This window comes from Pseudonaja textilis, chromosome 7 (assembly GCF_049901715.1).
Source record: "Pseudonaja textilis isolate UNSWEBS1 chromosome 7, rPseTex1.2, whole genome shotgun sequence".
In the NCBI taxonomy this organism is placed as follows: domain Eukaryota; kingdom Metazoa; phylum Chordata; class Lepidosauria; order Squamata; family Elapidae; genus Pseudonaja; species Pseudonaja textilis.
In genome coordinates, this window is record NC_141996.1 from 35,512,256 (window position 1) to 35,535,750 (window position 23,495).

At 35.1% G+C, this 23,495-nt stretch overlaps 2 protein-coding genes across 5 annotated transcripts in view; one reads left to right on the top strand and one right to left on the bottom strand.

Annotated features, from left to right (window-relative positions):
* Positions 1 to 2,117: 2,117 nt before the first annotated feature.
* Positions 2,118 to 23,495, top strand: part of ARL13B (ARF like GTPase 13B) — a 40,107-nt gene continuing 18,729 nt past the window's right edge. For 2 of the 3 annotated variants that reach the window (XM_087937438.1, XM_026700754.2), the window contains exons 1-4: positions 2,118 to 2,191; positions 4,000 to 4,173; positions 4,985 to 5,055; positions 6,368 to 6,617. In XM_087937438.1, the coding sequence (XP_087793564.1) occupies positions 4,115 to 4,173; positions 4,985 to 5,055; positions 6,368 to 6,617 (380 nt within the window). In that variant the 5' untranslated portion in view covers positions 2,118 to 2,191; positions 4,000 to 4,114. Of the gene's footprint in view, positions 2,454 to 3,999; positions 4,174 to 4,984; positions 5,056 to 6,367; positions 6,618 to 23,495 lie in introns of all 3 variants that reach the window. The other variant, XM_026700752.2, reaches the window with a different exon arrangement.
* On the bottom strand, positions 11,114 to 21,969 carry STX19 (syntaxin 19). 2 transcript variants are annotated; one of them, XM_087937439.1, is made up of 2 exons: positions 21,744 to 21,969; positions 11,114 to 12,332 (listed from the first exon to the last, which is right to left on the bottom strand). In XM_087937439.1, exon 2 carries the CDS (start codon positions 12,274 to 12,276, stop codon positions 11,395 to 11,397), a length of 882 nt encoding a protein of 293 aa, XP_087793565.1. In that variant the 5' UTR covers positions 12,277 to 12,332; positions 21,744 to 21,969; the 3' UTR covers positions 11,114 to 11,394. The 2 variants fall into 2 exon arrangements, with proteins under 2 accessions (XP_087793565.1, XP_026556542.1); XM_026700757.2 differs by having other exon boundaries at positions 21,509 to 21,967.

Consider the following 23,495-nt stretch of genomic DNA (forward strand, 5'->3'; position numbering starts at 1 on the left):
TGGGATTTTAAGTGGCATCTGTTAGTGAATCCTATTAACTAAAAAAAATCTAGATAAATCTAGGCTTGTGTTACAATGCTGCAGTCCTACATGGACCTGCTTGTCAATGTTACACTCCAAAAGCTAGAGGAATCATGACCATTGGTGAAGTTGCCCTTGATATTTTTTTTTTTGTGTGGTTAAATAGTCACTAAAGTATCTGCAATTCTTAAGGCAGCCATTTTGGGCCTTTTGGGGGTTAGGGAGGGTCCTCAAAAGAATAGTTGATGCATGGAGCTCCTTTTTTTTTTTTTTTTTTTGTATCCATGATGGCCAGGTTTGAACAGCAACCAGTTTATTGGCATATACTTTGATGGATTAGAAGCTTTGCCTCTTTAAAAGTCTGATCACTGTAGAAAGTATAAGAAAAGGACAGGCAGAGTCGGGAGCATAGTTATCAACCTGGAATCCTTACATTCCCACAAAAGATTTAAGTCCAAACTTTCAAATTCCATTCACTCATCTGGTGTGAATTTGATGCTGGCTGTTAATTGACTAGACATGGGCAATAACACTGGAACTTAATGTGTATACCTCATTCTTAGCATCTGACAGAAAGCCTCAGCAGTAGTAGCTTGGCTGATATCTGAAGCTAAATAGGGACTTCTGTTGGTTACACTAGGAAACTGGAAAAAAAATTGGCAAGGGCAACCAGTTTTGTAATCCTGCCAAGATAAGTGACCAGATATACTCACAATTTTTTTAAAAATACTTCCTGTAATAAGAGACACTTATTTGATAATTGTGAATGGATAGTTGTTTTTACAAAGGCCATTTAATAAAAACCAAACAAAACATCAGTCCACACAGGGAAATCCATTTGTTCAAACTTGAGGACACAATACATGTACAAGCTTTTTTTATCTCAATCCATCATGTAAATGATTCCATTTGAATGACATTCTAATTAAATTTAAGATAAACCAAATAGATATAGTGCATATAGAATTATGTAAGTCATAATTCCTCAACAAGCTAGGAGTGGAAGTGGTGGTGACATACATTTCAAATTGGCTAAAATAAATGAAGAAACTCAGCAAAACAAGTAAAATTCATACATTTTTGAAACATTTATCATTTCTAATATAGTAAATTATGTCTTACCAAGATAGCTTTTGGTGGGAAATAAAGGATATCTTACTGCTAAGGTAGCTTAAATTATTTTTGTTGTCTGATTCAAAAGAACAAATCTTGCCCTCAATCAGAAGGTGCTTAAAACAGGAATCAGGACAGTTTTTCAAATGACATCTGAACTACTTCAGAAGTTCTCTTCTCTTTGTGACCCCACATTGGTCAAAGACCTTAGAATCATTAAAAACAAAGAGAAAAACGTTGCTTGATGAGACTCCTTTAGAGTAGAAGTAGCAAGGTGCTTTTCTGGATCACTTATTAGTACTGGATCAAAAATAAGTGATTAAAGTCTTATTGAATTACAAGGTGCTTGACTCTAGGTAGGATCAATAGTCCTGTAGGTCCTACTCTGTTTGTTGTCCTAAGGAGGAAACAGAATTCTTTATTGGTCAAGTGTGATTGGACACATAAGGAATTTGTCTTCGGTGCATAAACTCTGCAAAACATGTGGAAATGTTAAACTTCTCCAGATCTGTGATCATGCAGTAGACTACCAAAGTATTTTTTGGCACTATTTAAGAATGAGATTATATTGAATCTGGCTACATAGCTTTGAAAAATCTTCACAGTCCCCCCTCCCCCCCAGTCACTTTGCAGGAGCGCACGCGCACAGGGAATAAAGCGGCAATCCAATTCAAGAATTCCAGGCGCCCGTCCGTCACTCTGGAAACTAAATCCTGCCTCCTTGCGGGACCAATGATTGGTGGGTGCCATCAGTCAATGAATCCTTCATTGGCTATTTCCTTTACTCATTTGCGGTGTCTCTGTTTATCTCCCTCATTCTCTTCCCCCCCCTCCGCTCCCTCTCCCCCACTCGTAGCTAAGGGAGACCGACGTAGTTACGCGTCCTTCCTGCGCACTGTTGCTATCGGAGACTAGCCAATAAGCATACTCCGGGAGCATCACGTGATAACGTAGATAAACCTGCGAAAGAAGCGCGGTCACGTGACTTTGCAGAAGTGCCGCCCCGAGAATCTATGGCTACTATGGGATTTCTCAGCGACGGGGAGACGAGAAGACGGTCAGGAGGCCCTCGGGGGCGGGAGAACTTTCTGAATCTAATTTAACGTGGGGGCGAGGGAGGTACCTGGCCTGCTTGTTACAGGCCGAAGGCTTGGCGCATTCCTTCCCCCTCTCCCTCTCTAGCCGCACTAATAAATCACTGTAACAGGGCAGTTCTCATAATTCGGTCCAAATTGTTCAGTACTAGGCTGTTGGGCACCGCTGATACGAGTCTTTCGCCAGCCCAAAGTTTTAGTGGCACTGAATAACTGTCCTAGTCGGTGGGTCTCGCGTGTGAACACGCTCATGTCTAGAGCTTATGACACAGGAATTTAAAATGGATGATGAAATGCAATTAATATTTATTCTGCTTTGTTGCAGAGAACAGCACAACGCAGAATATAAAAGCAGAAGCAGTGACTTTGTGATATAGCACCAAAGCTTACAATTATTTTTAAGTTTGTATAATAGCTCACAAAAACACTTTTTGGGAGTGTGCATATTTAGTCTAAGGGATTACAGTGTTTTGTAATTATTTGAGCTGTTTAATACACTATCAAGAAGGAAAGTTGACTTTGCCTGTAGCATTTGAGGAGAGTCAGCAGCATGAATCAGAATTATCTATACATTAATCATAGTTGTATTCTTTACATTAGATGTACATAAAGTGTCATAAAACACTTAAGCCTGTATGAAGTAGTGTTGAAAAATTAGATGGCTCAATCAGACAATAAGCTGCAGAATGAACTTTAGGTACGATTTAAAAGCCACCCATGAAGCTCTCAGACCTGTTCCTTAATCATAAATAAATCTATTGCTTTTATAATTACTGGTTCTAATTCCAGTGCCGTTAATTACATCTTTAACTGCATTTTTTAAAACCACATACATATGCTCTATTAGAAGTTTTTGGGTACATTCTACAAAGCAGCCTACAGCCTGCAGCAGATCTGATTTAATTGAATAATATATTAATGAAACAATATTGCATGTGTGTCTTACAAATAATACATGTCACAATTTGATGCATACTTTTTACAGATAGTACTGTTAATGATTTTATGATGTGCCTCTCTTTTTTTAATTCATTTATTATAGAATGACCTACTTTATTATGTATTTATGTTAAGGAGATTGTAAGATGATTCTGCCTTGTTACCAGTCTTTTTGATAGTGGTTGTCTAGTCAGTGCTTGCCCAGAAGTGTGCCTGTAGTATGAAAATTCTAGGAAATATTGTATTTATTGCATTTAAATAACTGTTAATTCTTTCCTGCCTGCTTTGAATACAGTAAATTATTATTTTTTAAATAATATACTTTGGATTTATGGCCCACTTTTCTATCCATTTGACAATGAAGAAAGCTTTTAATTTTTATTCTATTTTCATTTATTCAACCTGTGTTAGTTTCCTTTTCCCTTTGATTTGTTTAGTTTTAACTTTTTAATAAAAATATTTTATATTCTGGGAATTATGGGAATATCCTGTTTTTGCTGAATGTAACTTTTACAAATCCAATTTTTGATTGGATATTCAGTCAATTCTTTCCTGATTAAATAATGTGGTAGAAAACTATGGCTATATTATTTCATATGCATGACTATCTAAAAATGGCTTTTCTTGGATAAAAGATGAGTGTGCTGCAGTCTGCTGTAAATACAACAGTTTAAATAAATGTGGCTCCACAAAATAAAGGCTCAATTTAGCAAAGTGCTTGCTATGTTATAGAAGTACCGGTAGTTCTTTAGTGAAATCAGTTTGAAAGAATAAAGTTCCCAATAACTTATTGTGTATTCTTACTCTCTCCTTTCTTTATTTTGGTAATAAGGCAATATTCAAATTGATCTCTTCAACTGTGAGTTCACCTTCATTGAATATTCTGGAATTAGTCAACATACCATATCTGCGGTTTATTTGGTACTTTGAATGGCTGTTGGAAAGGAATGTACAGTCTGATGGCCAATTGCTGCAGCTGGCTAAAGCGGTGGCGAGAACCCATCAGGTAAATAACCAGGCTTTAAAATATTCATTTTAGTAACTTTGAAGATTATAGATGGTAGAGCAAGTATGAAGATATGTAGACCTGTAGTTAACTCATTTTTACATAGAACAGACCAAGGCAAAATATTATCTGAAATATTATGAAGTAAAGGAAGATTTTCTCTAATTTAAATTAATTATGTCATATATATTTGATGCATTAAGTGTTATTGATATATGGGGGGATATAAGAATGGGCGAGGGAGTTCATCTTAAGATCAGAGAGAAACAAAACATAAGAATAATATCCATTTTAAGGTTATGACAGATTTTTTTGGTGCTTTTTGCCTATTCTGTTGGCCATGCTGCAAAAATCTTACATTAGGCATACTTCAGTTATTCATTAGCCTTGTTTACAGAGAACAAGGCTTATGTGAGAAATTTTTGAGGAAACTGAAAAAGTAATAGAAAAGAAAATAGTCATAAACTGTTAAGAGACAGCAGGTGAGTCTCTTGGTAGCTCATCCTATAAAAAGCAACTCAGCCTAGATGGCAAAAACTGGAAATAAGCATTTCAAATCATTTAATGAAATAAGAGTTAAGTCTTTCTCTGCTGCTCCTTTCCCCTTCCTATATTTTTCCATGTGTTTTAGAATTTGCTACAAACCGCTTACTTACCTGCACTTTGTAAAATAGATGAAATCTTTGTTGAATCTTTGCTATTTGGTTTTGAATAGTAATATTGAAAGTATATTTATTTGTTGTTAAATATGTGCTTTTTTAAGGACAACATTCTAATTCCTTTTTGTTCCTTTTTTGTTGGTATTTCAAAGGAAGGTGACATTGATCATGGTGGGTCTTGATAATGCTGGGAAGACTGCAACAGTAAAAGGAATCCAAGGAGGTAAGTTGCATATTCTTTTTAAATCTACAATTTTCAAAATATTACTGTTAAAACATTTTTTCATGTTTAAACTAGACTATTTGTTGTAATCAGGATTGGATACTTACTGTAATGTTTTACTTTGTTAAGTCACATAATATCTCATTGTTTTGGGAGAAAGAAAGTATAACCACAACCATCCCCATCCATAGAATTTAAAGACAGATAACAGCTAATCAAAGTTGGAAGGGACCTTGTAGGTTATCTAGTCTACACCATTTCTGACAAATGGCAGTCCAAAACAGGGAAGCATCTCTGAAAATAATACGGATTTCATATTTTAACTTACATCATTTATTTAGCTCTTCTTTGGTTGGTAGAAATACGCATAATTGTATGCTTGTCTATTGGTTTCTTGTGCATATTTTAGATATCTTAGAATACCCTAAATCTACTGAATATATCAACTGACTAAAAAGAGCTCATATACACCTAAGGCTTATCTGCCCCATTTATTTAAGCGGCTGTTCTCAGGAAAGTCTATGTATGTTAGGGAAATCCACTTCATTCAGTTCCCCTAGTATATCAACACTGCATATGGAATTCTCTAGATCCTGGCTAACAAGTTTCATTAAAATTCTTTATAGTGAAAGTCTGAAATACATTTTCAATAAAAGCATGCTTTATTGTAATATTACTGTTGTTCTGGAAGAAGTATTACCTTTGATATGCTCATAAACTAACGATTAAAAATTTTACTTGTACAGTAAAATAAAATATTTAGCATTAGTATAGGTCTCTATTATAGCTTGGAATTAATGAAGGGTAATTGGTCATATCCGAATTCATAATAGGTCAAGTCATAATAAATGTTGTTTGTTTTCATATAGAAATATATTTACTTGCTGTTTAGATATTCTTACATATAGTACAGTTTGTAATTTGAATATAACTATTATATAACAATTAGATGTCTGTATAATTTATGAGTAGTGTAATATAGGAGTAATCCCCATGCTTCTTTTCTTTATTCTTATTCTACAAGTATGAAGCCTTGTAATTTCTTTCCAACTCCAGATAATTGCTAACCCTCAGTTCTGTTTGCCTCTGTATATTGTTTTGGGGAAAATATAAAATGTTGGCAATATTTTTTATTTATTTACTTGTATCTTGCCTTTATTATTTTTACAAATAACTCAATACTGCCTATTCTTTGAACTGTACCTGTGGGATACTCAAACAATTCAGTACATTATTAGTTTATTAGAATAAATCAGAATTCTTATTCAAGTTTCATCTAACTGTCTCTCATAGTATATTTCAATTTTACCAGAATCGCCTGAAGATGTGGCTCCAACAGTTGGCTTTTCTAAAATTGAACTTAAACAACGATGGTTTGAAGTCACAATTTTTGACTTGGGAGGTGGAAAACGTATCCGGGGCATTTGGAAAAATTACTATGCTGAATCCTATGGAGTAGTATTTGTTGTGGATTCAAGTGATGTGGAAAGAATGGAAGAGACAAAAGAAACAATTTCAGAAGTTCTAAGACATCCCAAGATATCAGGGAAACCTGTATTAGTGTAAGTAACATAAATTTAAAGATATTTAAATATGATGTATTGAAAATGAGTGTGCTACTGTTACATAATGGGGAAATTGTGTTACATAAATAAAGTCCACAATGATTCTGTATACTCTTTTTTATATGCTAGTCTTTTCTATGGTAGTAAATATTTTACTATTATGATTATTATGACTATTTGATTTTTGACTATTGATGATTGATATAGTATTAAAATGTAAATGGTCTATTACAAATATCATTAGAGAGCTATGCATGCCCAACAGAAGAGGGTGCAATTGATGCATTCTACATATTATTAACTTCTGAGAACCGACATTATCAAACAAACTAAAAAAATTAACAAAATGTTAAGATAGTTCTAATCGGATAGAATTTTCAAAGAAATATTGTGATGCATAATATTCTCCCATAAATGTTCTTAGTAGAAAAGCCTTATAAGGTTGCAGTATTTTGAACTTTTTTATAATGCATTTGTGAAAAAAAGGATATTTTAAAAACATTATCTTCTGCATTTTGCTGTGGTTTTACAGATTCCATTTCTTTCATCTTTTATTCTTGGTTATAATATGGCAGAAAATTCAGGTAATAACATTGAGATAGTTCATGTTGCTGCAGAATTTCCAAATACTCAATTGCTCCGGAGAATATTTGTATCCCAGAAGAATTCTCATTATTTACAATAGAAAAATTTACTCATTGTATCCATAAAAATAAACGTAATCTTTTACATGTACAAATAGGTTGTTGCTATCTGAAGTGTTTTGGTTGGCATTTGACATTCCTTATTGTTAATAATGTTTGCCTATGTGTTTGAATCTAAGTCTGAAAAATGTTTTTAGTTTGAAAATATTTAAATAATTGTGATTTTAAATAATCAGAATTGATAAATAATTTGAATGATTTGCTGTGAAAACTTTTTATATTAACTAATTATTTAGGAAAGCAGTTGTGCTGGCGAGGTTGCTGAAAATTGGCTCAGCAATATGAAGAAGGATTTCAAGCCCTTATTATTTATTTGTTTGTTTATTTATTTATTTATGGAATTTATATTGCCGCCTATTCGCACACTGTGACTCAAGATGGCTTACAGAATATAAAACCCTGTATAATATGTTAACTGTATTTTCCTTATACCAGTCTAGATTTTTTTTTACTACCTCAGTAATTCCAGAAGGCTAAAAGCAGTAGATATTCACCAAAGGAATCTTGTCTTTTTAAACTAACACAAGCTAAACTAATGACTTTAGGGCTTTTTATATTATATGTTAGTGGAGGAAGTTGATATTTAAATAGGATTTTTTTTTCTGGTAGTGCATGAAAGGTTATCAGAAAAAGAAGAAATGCTATCATTTTAGGTAGAATGAAAGACTTGTTTTAGAATAACGATTGCTTATATATAAATACAGATTCTAGACATCGAACTGGGGTGGGGATGGGTTATCTTATAATTGTTAAAAAATGATAATCCTTTACATTCCCATTCCCAGGAAATTGTGGTTAGTTACTGTTCAGGTGAATTATATCTTACAATTTATAATCCCACCCACATTCTGTAATACTGTCCACAACATCCATACATCCAACAGCTGCATTTTATACTCCCTTGGCCCCATGCTCCTTGCTTGGGACTCGACCCACGTGGTCCTGGGATCGTGACAATAGCCAGGATTGTTGATGCTAACCCAAGGTAGCATAGTGGTTAGAGTGGAGTACTGCTACTTCTGTTGATTCCCGGCTGCCTGCAATTTGGCAGCTCAAATCTCACCAGGCTCAAGGTTGACTCAGCCTTCCATCCTTCCAAAGTAGGTAAAATGAGGACCCAAATTGTTGGCGGCAATATGCTGACACTGTAAGCCACTTCGAGAGGGTTGTAAAGTGGTATATAAGTCTAAGTGCTATTGCTAAGCGGTGTAGCCATATGGCATTATGCTTTACGACTGCATTGCTTAGCAATGGAAATCCCAGTTCCGATTGCCATCATAATCTGAGAATTACCTGATTATAGTTTAATATTAAGTGTCAATCCAGTTTTTGTGACATACTTCACAAACCATTGCTAAGAGAAAAAAGTATGTGATGGTAGGCTTACTGACGCTTATTTTTTTCTATTGAAACAAGTCTCAGTTTTGGATAATACAAAGGTTAAAAGCTTTTTACATTGTACTAGGAGAACGGCAGACACAGCTATGTTTACAAATAAACGTTGGCCAGCTGATTGGCGCACAAAGTTTTGAAAGCAGCCACCAAGGAATTGTCAGGGGCCTAAAAATGGTGACTGCTTCCAGGAGCGTTGGGGAGCAGGCCCAAATGCTATAAGTTCCATCGGGATGGGATAGGGGGAAAGAGAGATGGAGGGTGCTGCAGCATCCCTATGATCTGTCATACGGCGAATGTCTATGGTGGCACTACAGCTGTCATAACTTTGAAACAAGGTCATACATAGTTTTGGAGTGTGAGTCATAGTTATGGCCTGTCATTTCTCAAGACTACCCATGATTATGCCTAAATTTCTATCTTCCTTTTTAGTACATAGTATTAACACACTCATTGGTTTGTTTTCCGGATATTTGTATACTTGCCCAGATTATTCTGTTGTGATTTATTAGAGGCAAAGTATATAAAAGCCGCAGTGGCGCAGTGGTTAGAATGCAGTACTGCAGGCTATTTCTGCTAATCACCGGCTGCCAGCAGTTTGGCAGTCTCACCAGGCTCAAGGTTGACTCAGCCTTTCATCCTTCCAAGGTGGATAGAATGAGGAGCCAGGGAAGTCTACAGTGCTTTTTACCATAGAGTAGTTCTGGCAGTCTAAGATTGCTAGTTCATCCATGGTGCACCACAGGGGGTGAACTAGCTTTGCGGCAGTTAGCAGCATCAGTAACATGATGCTAATTAATGTGAAGGATTAGATATCCATGTACAATGTGAATATCTAATATACAGCAGCAGTGTGCTTGCCTGAGTCTATAATCTTGATTTTGGTTTTAAGTGTGTGGTTTCATCATTAACTTTCACTATCCTAAGTTATAGTAGCCTTGAAAAAAGCAAGTATATTACCCATCCCCAAGGTTCCAGCCGTTACAGCACCATAGTCCCATGACCACTATTGGGTGATAAGGAACCAGGTCACAATTATGTCACAAAGACCTGTACTCATAAGATGGCCATTTACCACATTTCATGGCAGGCTTTGACAAACAAAATTCATGGGGAAGCAGCAGGGAAAGTCACAAGTCACTTGGGTAAGCCACCCTGCATGTGTGCAGCTTTTGCCATTATCTCCTTATTCTCCAGAGCTCACTTTCAGCCTACATGGCTTCCTAAGTTCTGTCCAGCTTCCCCCAATTCACATGTAGATTGCAATGAACCCCTACTGTGTCTCCTTCAATTCATGCTCAGCTTATGCTCGATCTCTCAAGACATCCCCAGCTTCCGCCGAGCCTCTCATAGCACTACTGCGTTGGGCCTCCCAGGCTCTCCCCTCACTTCCACCCTTGTGCTCCTTGCCTTGGGACTCCCACCACTTGCTTTTTAATGACCTGCATGTCTTGGGGTTATGATTGCAACTGAGATTGCCATCGGTAAGTAATGCAGTCACATGACATAGCTTTTTATGACTGCAGGATAGTCTTAGAGCATGTCGTGTGGATGCAGGTAAGCTGGGGGATCCTACTGGGGTGACTTGCAATCTTCTCTGCCAGCTTTCCCATTGACATTTCTTGTGAGAAAATAGCAAGGAAGGTCACAAACGTGATCAAATGACATATAACTATGAGCTGGACATCCAAATGCCTGCTTGGATTGTAATCACATGATCTCAAGGGTACTGAGATGGCTGAAGGTTGGAGGTCATAAATTTGAACAGTTGCTGAACAAATGGAAGTAAACTGAAAACTTCCTGTACATCCTAACATGTTACAATAGGTTTGCAGTTTTTCTTTATCCAAACTATTTGAACAAAATTGCTAAGAAGTTGCATTTAATTTCTGGGAACTTCACTAAAATTAAATATGACAGTACAGTTGTGCCTTTGTAATAGATAACAGATAATCAGAGTTGGAAGGTACCTTGTAGGTCATCTAGTCCAACCCCCTGCCCAAGCAGGAGACCCTACACCATTTCGGACAAATGGTAGCCCAATCTCTTCTTGAAAGTCTCAAGTGATGACGCTCCCACAACTTCCAAGGGCAAGCTGTTTCATTGGTTGATTTTTCTCACTGTCAGAAAGTTTCTCCTTATTTCCAGGTTAAATCTCTCCTTGTTCAGATTCCATCCATTATTCCTTGTCTGGCCTACAAGCGCTTTAGAAAATAGCTTGACCCCTTCCTCTCTGTGACAGCCCCTCAAATATTGGAACACTGCTATCATGTCTCCCCTGGTCCGTCTCTTCACTAGATAGCCATGCCCAGTTCCTGTAACTGTTGTCTCAAACAGCTGCTTCACGGGTAGCTGTAATATCATAATGCATTGATAATAATACTCCTTTGTGTCACATTCATGTTTTTAAAGCAGCATTTAGAAAGGACAAGACTATTCCCCTCTTCACAATTGTAGCAAGGAATAGGACATGGTGAACATTGGATGCGATCCGTTTTGTTATTTTCAATGTATAGTGAATTCTTCTCTCAGCAAATTCTGCATTAGAGACATGTAACTAAGGAAAGCAAATATCATGTGAAAAAATTGTACATATTCTTAGTAGTACAGCAAACCCACTTTCCCTATAACATCTTCAGTCCTATTAAATATTTAGTTTTAATTGCCCAGAGGACAAATCATTTGCAACAGGAGCAGCACCAACAGCACAATGTTTTGCATGGATTCTTTTTTCGATACTTAGCTGCCAGCCTGAACTTTTCTCTTGACATTTGGACATAATCCTGAGCATTAATGATTTCCATTTCAATGCTGTTGATCATTTCACCTTGTTCGTCTACCAAAAGTGAGATTTGAAAAAAAAGGCCTCTTAAGTCTTTCACTTGATTTTCCAGACTGACCAGTTCTCGGTGTCTTTGTTCAATCTCAGATAACTGGGCTTTAGTAATCTTGACTTCTGTGAGCAGATTTTCATTGAAGATCTCCCATTTCCCTTGTTCAACCATATTATTTAGTTCTTCCTCCGATACTTCTTTTCCTGCCACTACCAGCTGACGCATAATGAAATCCTTACATTTTTCTTGTTTGGTTGTTATGGCATTATTGTACATAATCATTATGTTTTGGAAACGATGGAATAGGACTGCACGCTGAGAACGGAGGACTCTTCTAAGGGCAGATGATGAGCTATGTTCTTTTTCTTCCCTCTTCACTATTTTTGAAAGATCATCCAAGCCTTTATTAATGTGCTCTGCTTGAGCTTTAATTGCTTTTGTATTGCTGCATTCTTTTTTAAGCACACTGAATCTTCTCATGGAAGCCATCAAACTTTTCTGCTGCCGATTAAATTTTTGAACATCCATTGCCAAACGATTAATGTCATTATGAAGTTGTTGTATTTCATGTAAGTACCTTTCAGTTATGGGCTCCTTTTCAAAAATAACAGCTGCTTGTTCAAATTCTCCTTGTTCCTCTCTAATAGCATTAATAGCATGGTTGTTCTCTTCAAATAATTGTAGTTCTTTGGCTCTTAGTTTAAGCTCTTGAAGGCGGTCTTTCATCTTCTCTTGAATATATTAAAGTTCAGAAGTATTAAACCCAAGGCAGCAGTGTATACCTAAGAATTAAAATCACTTGCATTAGCATTTATTAATCCACAATCATATTAGACTACAGCAGAAACTCTTATAAAGAAAAGTTGCAGAAATTTGCCAAATAGTATAGCAGACAATTTCTTGTAGACTCTTTGCATCTGTTTTGGAAAGCTGTTTCGAAAGCTATATGGAAACTGAAATGCACACTATTTTTCAAATCTTAATACTGGTATGTTATTTCTTTCCTGCATTTTATCCTTTTTTGGCAAAAATGATCAACATATAAACTAGTATTTTAATACACATATATTAGGGCTGTACAGTTTTTCAGAATGGGTAAAATTGCAAATATAGTAATTATTTACAGCTTTTTAAAGTGGATGTATTTGTCATTGGAATCAAGCATTTGTCTGCTGTTTCAGGTCAGTTGGTTATTGGAAACAGATGCTATCTTGTGTTCATAGCACTTTTTTCATTTTTAATCCAAAGACCTGAAAAGGTCTAATATCTCTTCCATACATTTTAGAAATAAGTATAATAATCCCTTCTTTCCTAAAAGAGAAAGAGGCTGTCCCTTGATCTAGTCCTATATTGCTCCAGTACAAATGCTCTGCAAAAGCCTTCATATCCAAATGCCTTATTTTCATCTATTGTCACTTCTTCCTTTCCTCCATGACTGCAAGTGTACTTTATATAAAATAAGACCCAGTAGCATATTACTGTATTTTAAGTAAGAAAAATCAAGTAATTTAAAAATAAATGATGAGTTAAAATGCAGATAAAATGAAAGGTTTTAGGAGTTCATTATGAGTATTGTAGCCACATTGCCATCAAGTCCTTTTCTGATATCATCTTTTCACCATTCTTTTCTTTTTATTTTCAATTCCCCCCCCCCCTCGCTACACCACCATGGCTGGTAATCCGATACTGCCAATGAGTTTTATACTCTATACTCTACCAATGAGTAGTATACTCTTATACTGTGAGTGGTCTCCTATGGGAGAAATAAGCTAGTCAAGGCAGGAAAGGAATGAAATTTTACAGCAGCATACCCTGAATTTTTTGTCTTTTTAAAAAAAATATTGGTCTATGGACCTCTTAAATGCTTATACTTGGAATTAATGTTTCTTACCCTTCCACTGTCAGAACTACTCTTCTATTCAACTTCAAATGACTCTCCAAAGTTGTTCCAAACACGGAGCATTGGTGGTACTTTACACATCATTTTAAATACAGACAATTGATTTTTGGGAGATATGACTAAGAAAAATATATCACACTTCCTTCAATTACCACTTCATCTTCAGAATTAGAAAGTACCTTTGCTTTAATTATAGTATTATTTCTATAATTTTTTTTCTCTCTTTAAGAAATTACCAGTCTGTATGCATTAGTTAGAAATCTAGGCTACAGCATTTCTTTTTGAGAATAGGATGCAAACAAGCAATCTTTCTTCCCTGTGATGATTAGAAGACTGTCAGATTATGCACACCTGTGGAATCAAAAAAGCACAGACGCATTTTTCTTACAAACATAAATCTAAAGCCATGGTAAAGCCATCAGATTTCCTTTCAGCCAATTCACTCAGATTCTCTCAGAAAGAAAAATAACAGTTGCTCTTCTGGAGTTTAGAATATTTCTTGAAGATTCAGGTGTTTGATCCAGTGCCGTTAAGAAGAACTTGAGTTCTTATTTAGTTTTCACACCACCAGAGCACAAGCTCTGGTTGGCCAATGTCAGTGGTGGATTAAGACTCACTGTTGCCCTTAACATTGACAAATCTTGGTGCTCCCCTCCTTTGTACATACTGTACAAACGAAGCCAAGCTTAGGCTACATAAAAGTTTTTGTGGTGCCCACTTTGTGCCTGGTGCCCTAAGCACGTGGTTAGTCTGCTTAATGGTTAATACACCACTGGCCAATGTAGACTTAAAATGAATCAATTGGTATGTAAAATATTCAAATTTATGTTACAGAAAAGAAATCATAGGAGGGTACTTAAATATCTCTATCATCTTGGCTTACAGAAAGATCTAGTACAGGGTTCTCATTCATATTTTAATTAGCCTTGAGAAGATTCATTTTTAGATGATGTAGCCATAGAGGCACACTGCAAATTGAAGGAGGCACATATCTACTCATATCTATTTGCTCTCCTATCCACTAAAGGGAGAAAAAAATGCAATCAGTACTCCCAAACTTTCAAAAACTTAATTTCCCAGTTATCAGAGAAAATAAATAGTTGACTCCATTGTGCAGGTTGCAATATTGGAACACTTTTTTGGATATAAAGAAAGGACAGATTTCCTTACATAAAGCGATTCCTGCAAAAATTAATTAGTCCTGGAAGTATCAATACTAGAAAGACTCCTGATGATCTCATTCTTAAACATCACTGTTTGAACATTTACAGGACTGTTTCTATGTCCACCACTATAGATAATATTTCTTCCCCAGAATGTGGTAGGAAGCATTTCCCAGAAATTTCTGTCCTTCCCAATGGAAGTCAGTTGATATATCAAATGGTAACACTTCACTGTCAAAGAGAAAACTTAAGAGATGTTTAGCACTAGTTCCAGGTCACTACCATTGGCAAAGTGCCATGGAGAGTGTAATGGAGCAAAGTGTCTGGGTGTCAGAGACCCAACAGTACAAAATCCAATATAACTTCTTACCGGTTGTCTTTGTTGAACAACTACACTTGTGTGACCAGCAACTCAATCATTAAGAAAAATGGTTGCTAAGTAAAAATAATGTGATTTGCAACTGTGCTTACAATTTTATTTCAGTTTCCTTTGCTTTATAGTGTCAGAAAGTTATGACTCCAAAAATCTGGGGGAACCCAAACCGTGGAGAGGGTATCCAAAACTCTTGAGGAAGCCAGATAAAAGCGTAAATATTGTAACTCTTTTTTGCCACTTCTCCATCCTTTGGTATGCTCCCCCAGTGCTGGTATAATTAGCAAGAAGAGAATTGATGTTTGTACTTGTGTTCATTGAAGATGAAAGAAGTAAGCAGCTATACATTGTAAAGGAAGAACTAGTACCAGCTCTTTTCCTATTTCAGTTGTGAGACCAACAAAAGCCTTCAGCGTGTAACTGATTAAAGTTTTGTCAATTTCAGGCAGCAGCAGCCATCCTGCATTTAAGCTTGTTACCTTGCAGTTAGCACTTTTAGGGACATGCTCCGGAAAAAGCAGCTCAGCAAGAGATGGCTTTTTAAAAGCAATGTCTCTACTCTGGAAGCGGGGGAGGGGAGGAAAAAACATGGTAAAAGGTACTAAGTAAATGCAGTGGTGAACACACACACATACATACACACGGCAGGGGATAGAGCAAGAAATGCTATGAAGATTGTAAATATTGATATTGATTACAAAGTTATTTTTTCATTACTATTGTAACTGCAAATGGTCCCTGTCCAAGATAACTAAATGAGGACTACCTTTATAACCTCACACCCCCCCCCAAAAAAAAACTTTAGCATCAGTATAATTTGTTTTAATTTGTTTTACATTGTTATTTGTATATGTCTTTTGGTGTTGTTCAGTGTATGTTGTGAAAGAGCACCTTATTTCTTTTTTTTTTTAAACAAGTTTTATTGATTTTACAAACAAACAAACAAGACAAAACATCATTAAACATTAAAAACATAAAACCTCTTTCCATTGTAGATCCTTACAAGGCAGGTAACATATTGCTTTATATCACATACTTATAATTTATCCCATTTCCATATAAACACGTAAATTCCCTTTACCAAATTCCACATTGTTTCTCTTTAATCATTATTCAATCATATTTCCTTTCCGATTTATCTGCTATCCAGTCATCAACTTTATATTTCCCTCTGGCTTGTTTATAATTATTCTCATCTAGTCTTCTTCCGAGATTTTATTAATTCTTAATTAAACACACACACATAAAACACAGACATAAAAAACATAAAACTTTCTTCTAGAAAGTAACTTGGCCCCAGATTACCTCTTTTTGTATGGACTCAGTTGTATTCACGCTTTTCTTATATACCATTACCCATCTTATTTACCATTCTATATCTATTATATAACTCCTCTCCACTTTTGCCTCATCTTAATTCTGTTTTATATATTTAATCTTGCTTTTTTAAAAAAAATATTTTTATATCTTTTGTCCATTTCTCCATTTACATCTGTCTCATTTCCAATTTAAGAAAGAATAGTTTCCCTGGAATCACTAATCGGAGTATGATGCCTTTCTATCATTCCCCTAAGTTAAAATTTAAAATAACACCTAAATCCCAATCAGATTCTGCTTAGTACATTCTACTATTTCAAAAACCAATACTAAAATAATAAATCCATAACAATCAACACATTAATCCATTAAACTCTATATTCAAACTAATATTTTAAACATTCCCTTTAGTATTTTATTAAAACTTATTATCATTCATTATTAAACCTTTTAAAGTTATACCTTGATATTTTAGCCTTTTATTAGATCTTTAAAAGTTCTGGTTATCTACTTATAATACAAATACCACTATTACAATACTCATGTGTACTTTGCAGAATCCCCCCCCTTTTTAAAAAAAAACCCATATATTACCCATTATCCCTGAAAGAAATTTCCTTATCTCCATCTTGTCTTATATCTTTGTAACTTTTTTCCCCCTTTTCCCTTTCCTTCTTAGCCCGCCTAAACTTTTTACCCCCTCCTCTCAAAACCTCTGCCTTCTTAATTTCCCTTTCTGCATTCCTCTTTCCTTTTGCTTTCTAGCATTCTGTTGTTTTTGCATCTTCTTTTTCTCTTTCATAAATATTTTTTTATTTCTTAAGTCCTTCCTTTTCGCTCCTCTCTTTCTCCTTTCTTTCTTAGTCACACCGTTTAGTTCATTAAAAATGGCTTCTTCTTCCTCGGTTTCTTCCAGCTGTTGTTTAATTTGCTGACACATAGCAAGCGCCATATCTAGGAAATAAAGGGCTTCTCCCATAACATCTTTGCCTTCTTTCTTTGTTTTTAGATATTGTTTTTTTAGTTCATCAAGAGATAGAGCCATTTTAAAGTTTCTTCTTCTCTTTCTGTATCCTCTTCTTAAACCAATCAGTTATTTCCAAGCTTAAAACAGTTCCCAAAAGTCCCAAAGTCCCACAATCATCAAACAGTCCAGGCAGAGTAGAAGCTTCTTCTTTTTACAGTTTCTTTTCTAGGGGTGAAGTCAAATTAGGGAAAGAAAATTCTCTTTATCTTCAAGGCATCTCCTCCAGCAAAGTCTTAGAGTAAAAATTTATTTTCCCAAGCCTCTCCCTTCCCACTTATAACAAAGGAGTTTAGGTTTTACCTTCTACCAAAAGGCTGGTTTCCCTTGTCCATTTGTTAATTCCATAGGGGAGGGAGAGTAACTTCCCCTTTTCATCACTTTTGTTCGCAGCTGAAAACATCAATCGGGAACAATAGCTTCCAAGTCATTACTTTCCCAGGTGTTAAATATATCCTTAAGGTCCCAGTTCGACCAAGAAAAAACTTTCTTTAAAAAAAAAAGAAAACTCCTTCTCCCTCCTGCGCATTCTTTATCCAATTGCCGGCTTCTTTATGGTGGCTATAAAAAGACCACCGCTGGAACCGTCTTGAGAAAAGGGGGTTATTGCCAGCGGGGGGGGGTTGCGATGCTCCTCATCCCCGTCCGGATCCCCCCTATCTTCAGCTGCCCCAACAGGGCAGCCTTAGCCTCCAAATCCGTCAGGATCGGAGGCACCAAGGCGGCTAGCACAGCAGGAATCGCAGAGAAGGAGAATCCCTGCTGTCAGCAAAGCCGACAACCGGAAGTGTCCAAAGAGCACCTTATTTCATTGTTCTCAGGTTTCTGAGTACAATGACAATAAATTTATCTATCTATCTATCTAAGGAATCAACAGTTTTTTTGAATAAGATGGCAAAAAATAATAGACCAATATGCCACCAATATCCTAAGTACCTTTCAAGCTCCCTTAAAAAAAACACACACACTTTTTTTCTGAGCTATTTCGTGCTTTTTTGCCATTTAAAAAAATGGTCTATAAGTCCTTGAAAAGTTTTTTTTTTCCTGGTAACTCTAAATAGTCCTTTCTGGAGTAATACTGCATGTTTTTCTTTTTTCTTACATAATCATTGCCTCTAAGTAGTATATATGGTAGATCAGAAATGCATAAATAATTTGGACTAAAAATTACCTTGGGTTTTGAATGACATAGTGGGGTCTGAATGGTAAATAGAGAAAATGTAGCTGGAGGGTGGGATATACTAAATTTAATTTAAGTCTATCCCATCACTTTTGTTTACTGTCATATTAAATTAGAATGTATTTATAATTTGATCTGCTTTTCATGTAAGAAATATCAATACAATTTTTCAGCAACTTCTAGAGGGACTATGATGTCCAGAACTGAGGCTTTTGAGTATCTCACGTTGCCCTTAGGTTATATACTCTAAAAGAAGATAAATATATCCAATACCTGAATTAGCCTGTGGAAAGTTGTTCTTTCCACAACTTTTTATTTGGAAAGTCATTGTTGATATTTATTGCAAATACTATGTATGATCCTAATGATACAAGGTGGAGATAATTAAGTTAACATTCCCAGAGAAAGACAGAATGGTTAAATGAGGTAGAGTCATTGGATACAATGGATTATAATGAAACTAGAACAATCTAGATCAGTCTGCAAGAACAAACCTGAGTTTTGAATACTGTATCACACTATATCAACATAGATCTGTGACCTATGTTAATGCTACTGGGAGAAAGAAAGTAAGAGTCCTTCAAGAAGTAAAATTGTAATGTGATATATGTTGAGCAATATTAAAAATACTATCTCTGAATTCCCATCCCTAGGATTGGAGGAGTTGTTTCTCTACAAATATTTTGTCTGCTGTTACTGATAACTTTATGCTGTAAATTTGAAAGGCAAATACAATATTTCTCCATTACAGGTCATCCTTGACTTACAAGCACAATTGAGCCTAAAATTTATTTTGCTATTTTGTTAAGTGAATTTTGACCCATTTTATGCCTTTCTTGCCACACAGTTGCTAAGTGAATCATTTGCAGTTGTTAAGTTAGTAACCTGGTTGTTAAGTAATCTGGTGTCCCCGTTGACTTTGTTTGTCAAAAGGTTGCAAAAGGTAATCACATGATCCTGGGACACCACAAGTGTCATAAATATGAACCAGTTGCCAAGCGTCTGAATTTTGATCACATGAGCATTGGGATGCTGCAACGGGTGTAGGTGTGAAAAACTGTCACTTTTTTTCAGTGCCAATGTACTGAGCGGTCACTAAATTAACTGTTGTAAGTCGAGGACTACCTGTACATAATTAACATTACAAGTTTTTGGATAGCACTGTTGCAGAGACCTCAGCAATTAAGTAAACCATTAATGCTAAGAATCTTAAGTGAGCATTTCAGAAGCAAAGGAAGGTAATATTTTCTGGTTGAAAGTACTCCAAAAAAGTTAAACTCTATTGATTGCAGTGTTTATGCAAAATGATTTTTTCCAAACTACATTCTAGGGAAATCTAAAATTATTTATTGCATCCCTATTCACCTATTCCTCAATGAAAACAAAATTAGCAGAAAGATGACATTAGAAGCAACTTGTTTCCTGCCATTTTCTTGTGATAAATACTATTGGGAAAATACTATTATGCAAATTTTAGAGCAATAATTGTAAATTCTTCAGGTTAAATTTATTTTATGGATTCTCCCTTCCCTCTTATTTTAACTATTTACACATATTGATGGTAGCCAAAGAGATACCATTTGTATTGTTTATTTTTTCCTGCTTTTATTATTTCTTATAAATATTTTAAGGTGGGGAACATAGATAATATTCTTTCCTTGCCCTATTTTCTTAACAGCAACAACCCCGTGAGGTGGGTTGGGCAGAAAAAGAGTGACTGGTCCATGGTCTCCTAGTTGGCTTTCAGGCCTAAGGCCAGGGGTCCCCAAACTTGGCAACTTCAAGATTTGTGGACTTCAACTCTCAGAATTCTCCAGCCAGCATAAGTCCACAAGTCTTAAAGTTGCCAAGTTTGGAGACCTCTGCCTAAGGCAGAAATAGAACTCAAAGTATTCTGGTTTCTAGGCTAGCACTCTCAACCATTACATCAAACTTGGTCAAATGTGACTTAGAGTGAGTACTCTAAATAGTATCATTCTTAAATAATATACCAAGGTTCTTTGGCAGGCTTGATGGGATTCACAACTCAATCTAAAGGTGTTTTCTAAAATCAAAAGTTTTAAAATCATGTCTATTAAAACAAAAATCAAAGTACAACAATAAACTTGTTATTAATCTCTTCGTGCTGCCTTGGATGAATCAAATACCAAAATAATTCATAACCAATTTCAAAATAATTTGTACATTTTTATAAGCAAAGGAGGGATAATAACGCATTGCACTATATTTAGGTAGCAGAATGTTGATGAAAATATGCCTTAGCAGAAGAAGTAATAATATTACTTCTATAATAAATTTTGTTTATATAATATCCATAATTCAGAATTAGGATAAATTTTCATGTTAACACTATTGGAATCCTTTGTGATAGCTGAACTGAACTACTGAGTTTCTGTATTCAGTATTTTCATGCACAGCAGATGATGTCATTGTTAACAAATGTACACATATACTTCCCTTCTCATAATTCCTGTAATAAAAATGCTGAAGTTCCTCAACTGCCTGTTTAGACATTGTCTTAGTAAAGGATATTTTCTATTTCTTTAATTTATTTTCAAACATGTATATAAACTTATTATCATTTCCAAATCAAAATGTGATTTATTCACACACACACAAACACACACACGATTGTTCACTTAGTGTTGTGTGTGATGTTGTTAACTTCACAACAAGATCTCTCTGTGGTCTATGAGAGTGTCAGTCACTCCATTGTCCAGACCACAAACTCTGTTCTTTATTTTTTAGTAATCCAGTTTTAAAAAGGAAAATGTGTGTGAAGGAAGAATATATTTCCTGGCACGCTTTCAAAAGAAATTACATTTAATGCATTAAATACTTTTTAACAAATTAGCATTTCTGTATTAAAGTGATATATTTCTTCAAACATGTACAACAAAAATAATCTCGCATTTAGCAGAGAACAAACACTATCTTAAAAACATTAAATATTACATATTTTTAATTATTATTTGGTATATGGTAAACAGAATGTACTTACCTTCTTCCTTTTAAAAATCCTGTTTTTCAGTATCGTTTTGTACTTAAGGATATGACACTTGCATTATCCATGTGTGCATACATAATAGATCTGGAATGCAATTCCCGTTTTAAAAGTTTCTGCTTGCTTAATCTCCCTAGAACTTAATTACTTAGGAAGTGTGTCTTGAAAAACCATGGATCGAGAAAGTCTTAGTTGGTTATATTGCCCTGTAGTAGAAAAGCAAATTAGTTACTTTACTCCTAGAGAATCTGGTTGTTCCTGTTAGAGATACTGTACAACCTTTCTTCCAAGGCGGGGCATTTTATTCTAATGAGATAATACCAGGAAGAGTTTTGTCTAACTCTTTCCTTACTGTAATTTCTAGCTTACAGTGAAAATATCTTGCTTAATACTTGCTTTCCTAAAAATGAAGTCCCTGAACATCAAATACTTACAATGAAAACTAGGAAAACATTGAGGAAGGCAGAATGAAAGTTTGTTTATGATTTAGTAATGTTTTATTAGTAGTTGTTAACTTCTACTTAGCTTTTTATTTTTATTCTTTTGCAATTTTGATGTAAACGATCAAAGCTTAAGCAATAAAAAAGGTTTTTTTTAATGAAAGAAATATATTATTAACAGAGAAAAACTTCTTTGAAATTATTGCCGAGAATTGAAGAGAATTATGAACTTGCTTAAATGGTCTATGTGCAAACTGAGTTTTACCCATTTTGCTATCTGTTTGTATTTTCAAATTATTATTGTATAGCTGAACCAATACATGACAACTGAAATGCTATGAAGATGTGATACAGCACATCATTTTATTCATTCAATATATAAAGTGGTGGTGGACGGAAGAACAATTCTTATATGGTGTTGAACTCCATATATTATTTCCATTATTGAACCATTATTAAAATGAATGAGGAAATAAACAGTTGTGAAAACTGTTGAAAATAGTGGATTGTAATGAAGTAGACAAATCTAGGTTTTTGTTTCTCTGTCTCTGTCTCAAACCTCTTTGACATTAAGCTCTCTGAATAATCTACACTTGTAGTCTCAGCCCAATATGTTTCATAGAGTAATTATACAGATTAGCTGGGGAAGAACAGTGCATACTAAATTTAGCTTCCTTGTATGATTCTGGTATAACAATTGTCTAGTGCCAAAATAGATAAATTTACAAACTTATGTTTAGGGGAAAAAATTACAGAGAAGCCGTTTCTCTTCTGTTGGGTATATCTCTAAATACAGTATAATCTCACTTTTCTTGTGCAATGCTTCTTGGTAGTATTCTACATCATAGTATTCTCCATTTGTAGTCCAACAAAGCACTGAGCTGAGGAAGTCTATTTTAGAGAAACTTAACAAAATAAGTGAAATACAAAGAGAATACTTTCTTTTTACTAAGCATGCTCTTGGTTCCAAATCAAAGGTTTTAGTGCAGTTCTTGTCAGTACTATTTACAGTATGTAGACATTTTCAACCTATACTGAAAAAAATCATAAGTCTAAGTGGGAAGAAGATTTGCCTAAATGTGCTGGTTTGTAGTTCATTTCTAAGAAATGGAAATACTTTTCTAAACTTTTTAATAAGTTTGCTGTGACTAATGAAAATTGATACTTTTCCTTGGAAGAACAAAAATAGGAAAATCAATCTTATCAACTACATTGTATATAGGCTTTTCTATATTTTAAATCCCATATTTTTTCAAACATATCTCCTCTATTGAGCTGGCAACCTGCCTGTAAATAAGGGCAGCTCGGAACCTTATCAGACAGGTAGATCACAAACCTGGAAATGTCCATCCGTTACAAGTACAGGACTTTTTGTAAACTTACAGCTGCTTCTAAGAACAGTTTGCAAGTTTCAAATTTGCAAGAACAGTTATAGTTTTTCTTTGTAATTTGACTTTTGATATCATTTATTCTGACATAGTTGTGTTATGAAGAAAGATCTACACAAACACTTCTACCACATTCCTAAGGGTATTTATTTTGAA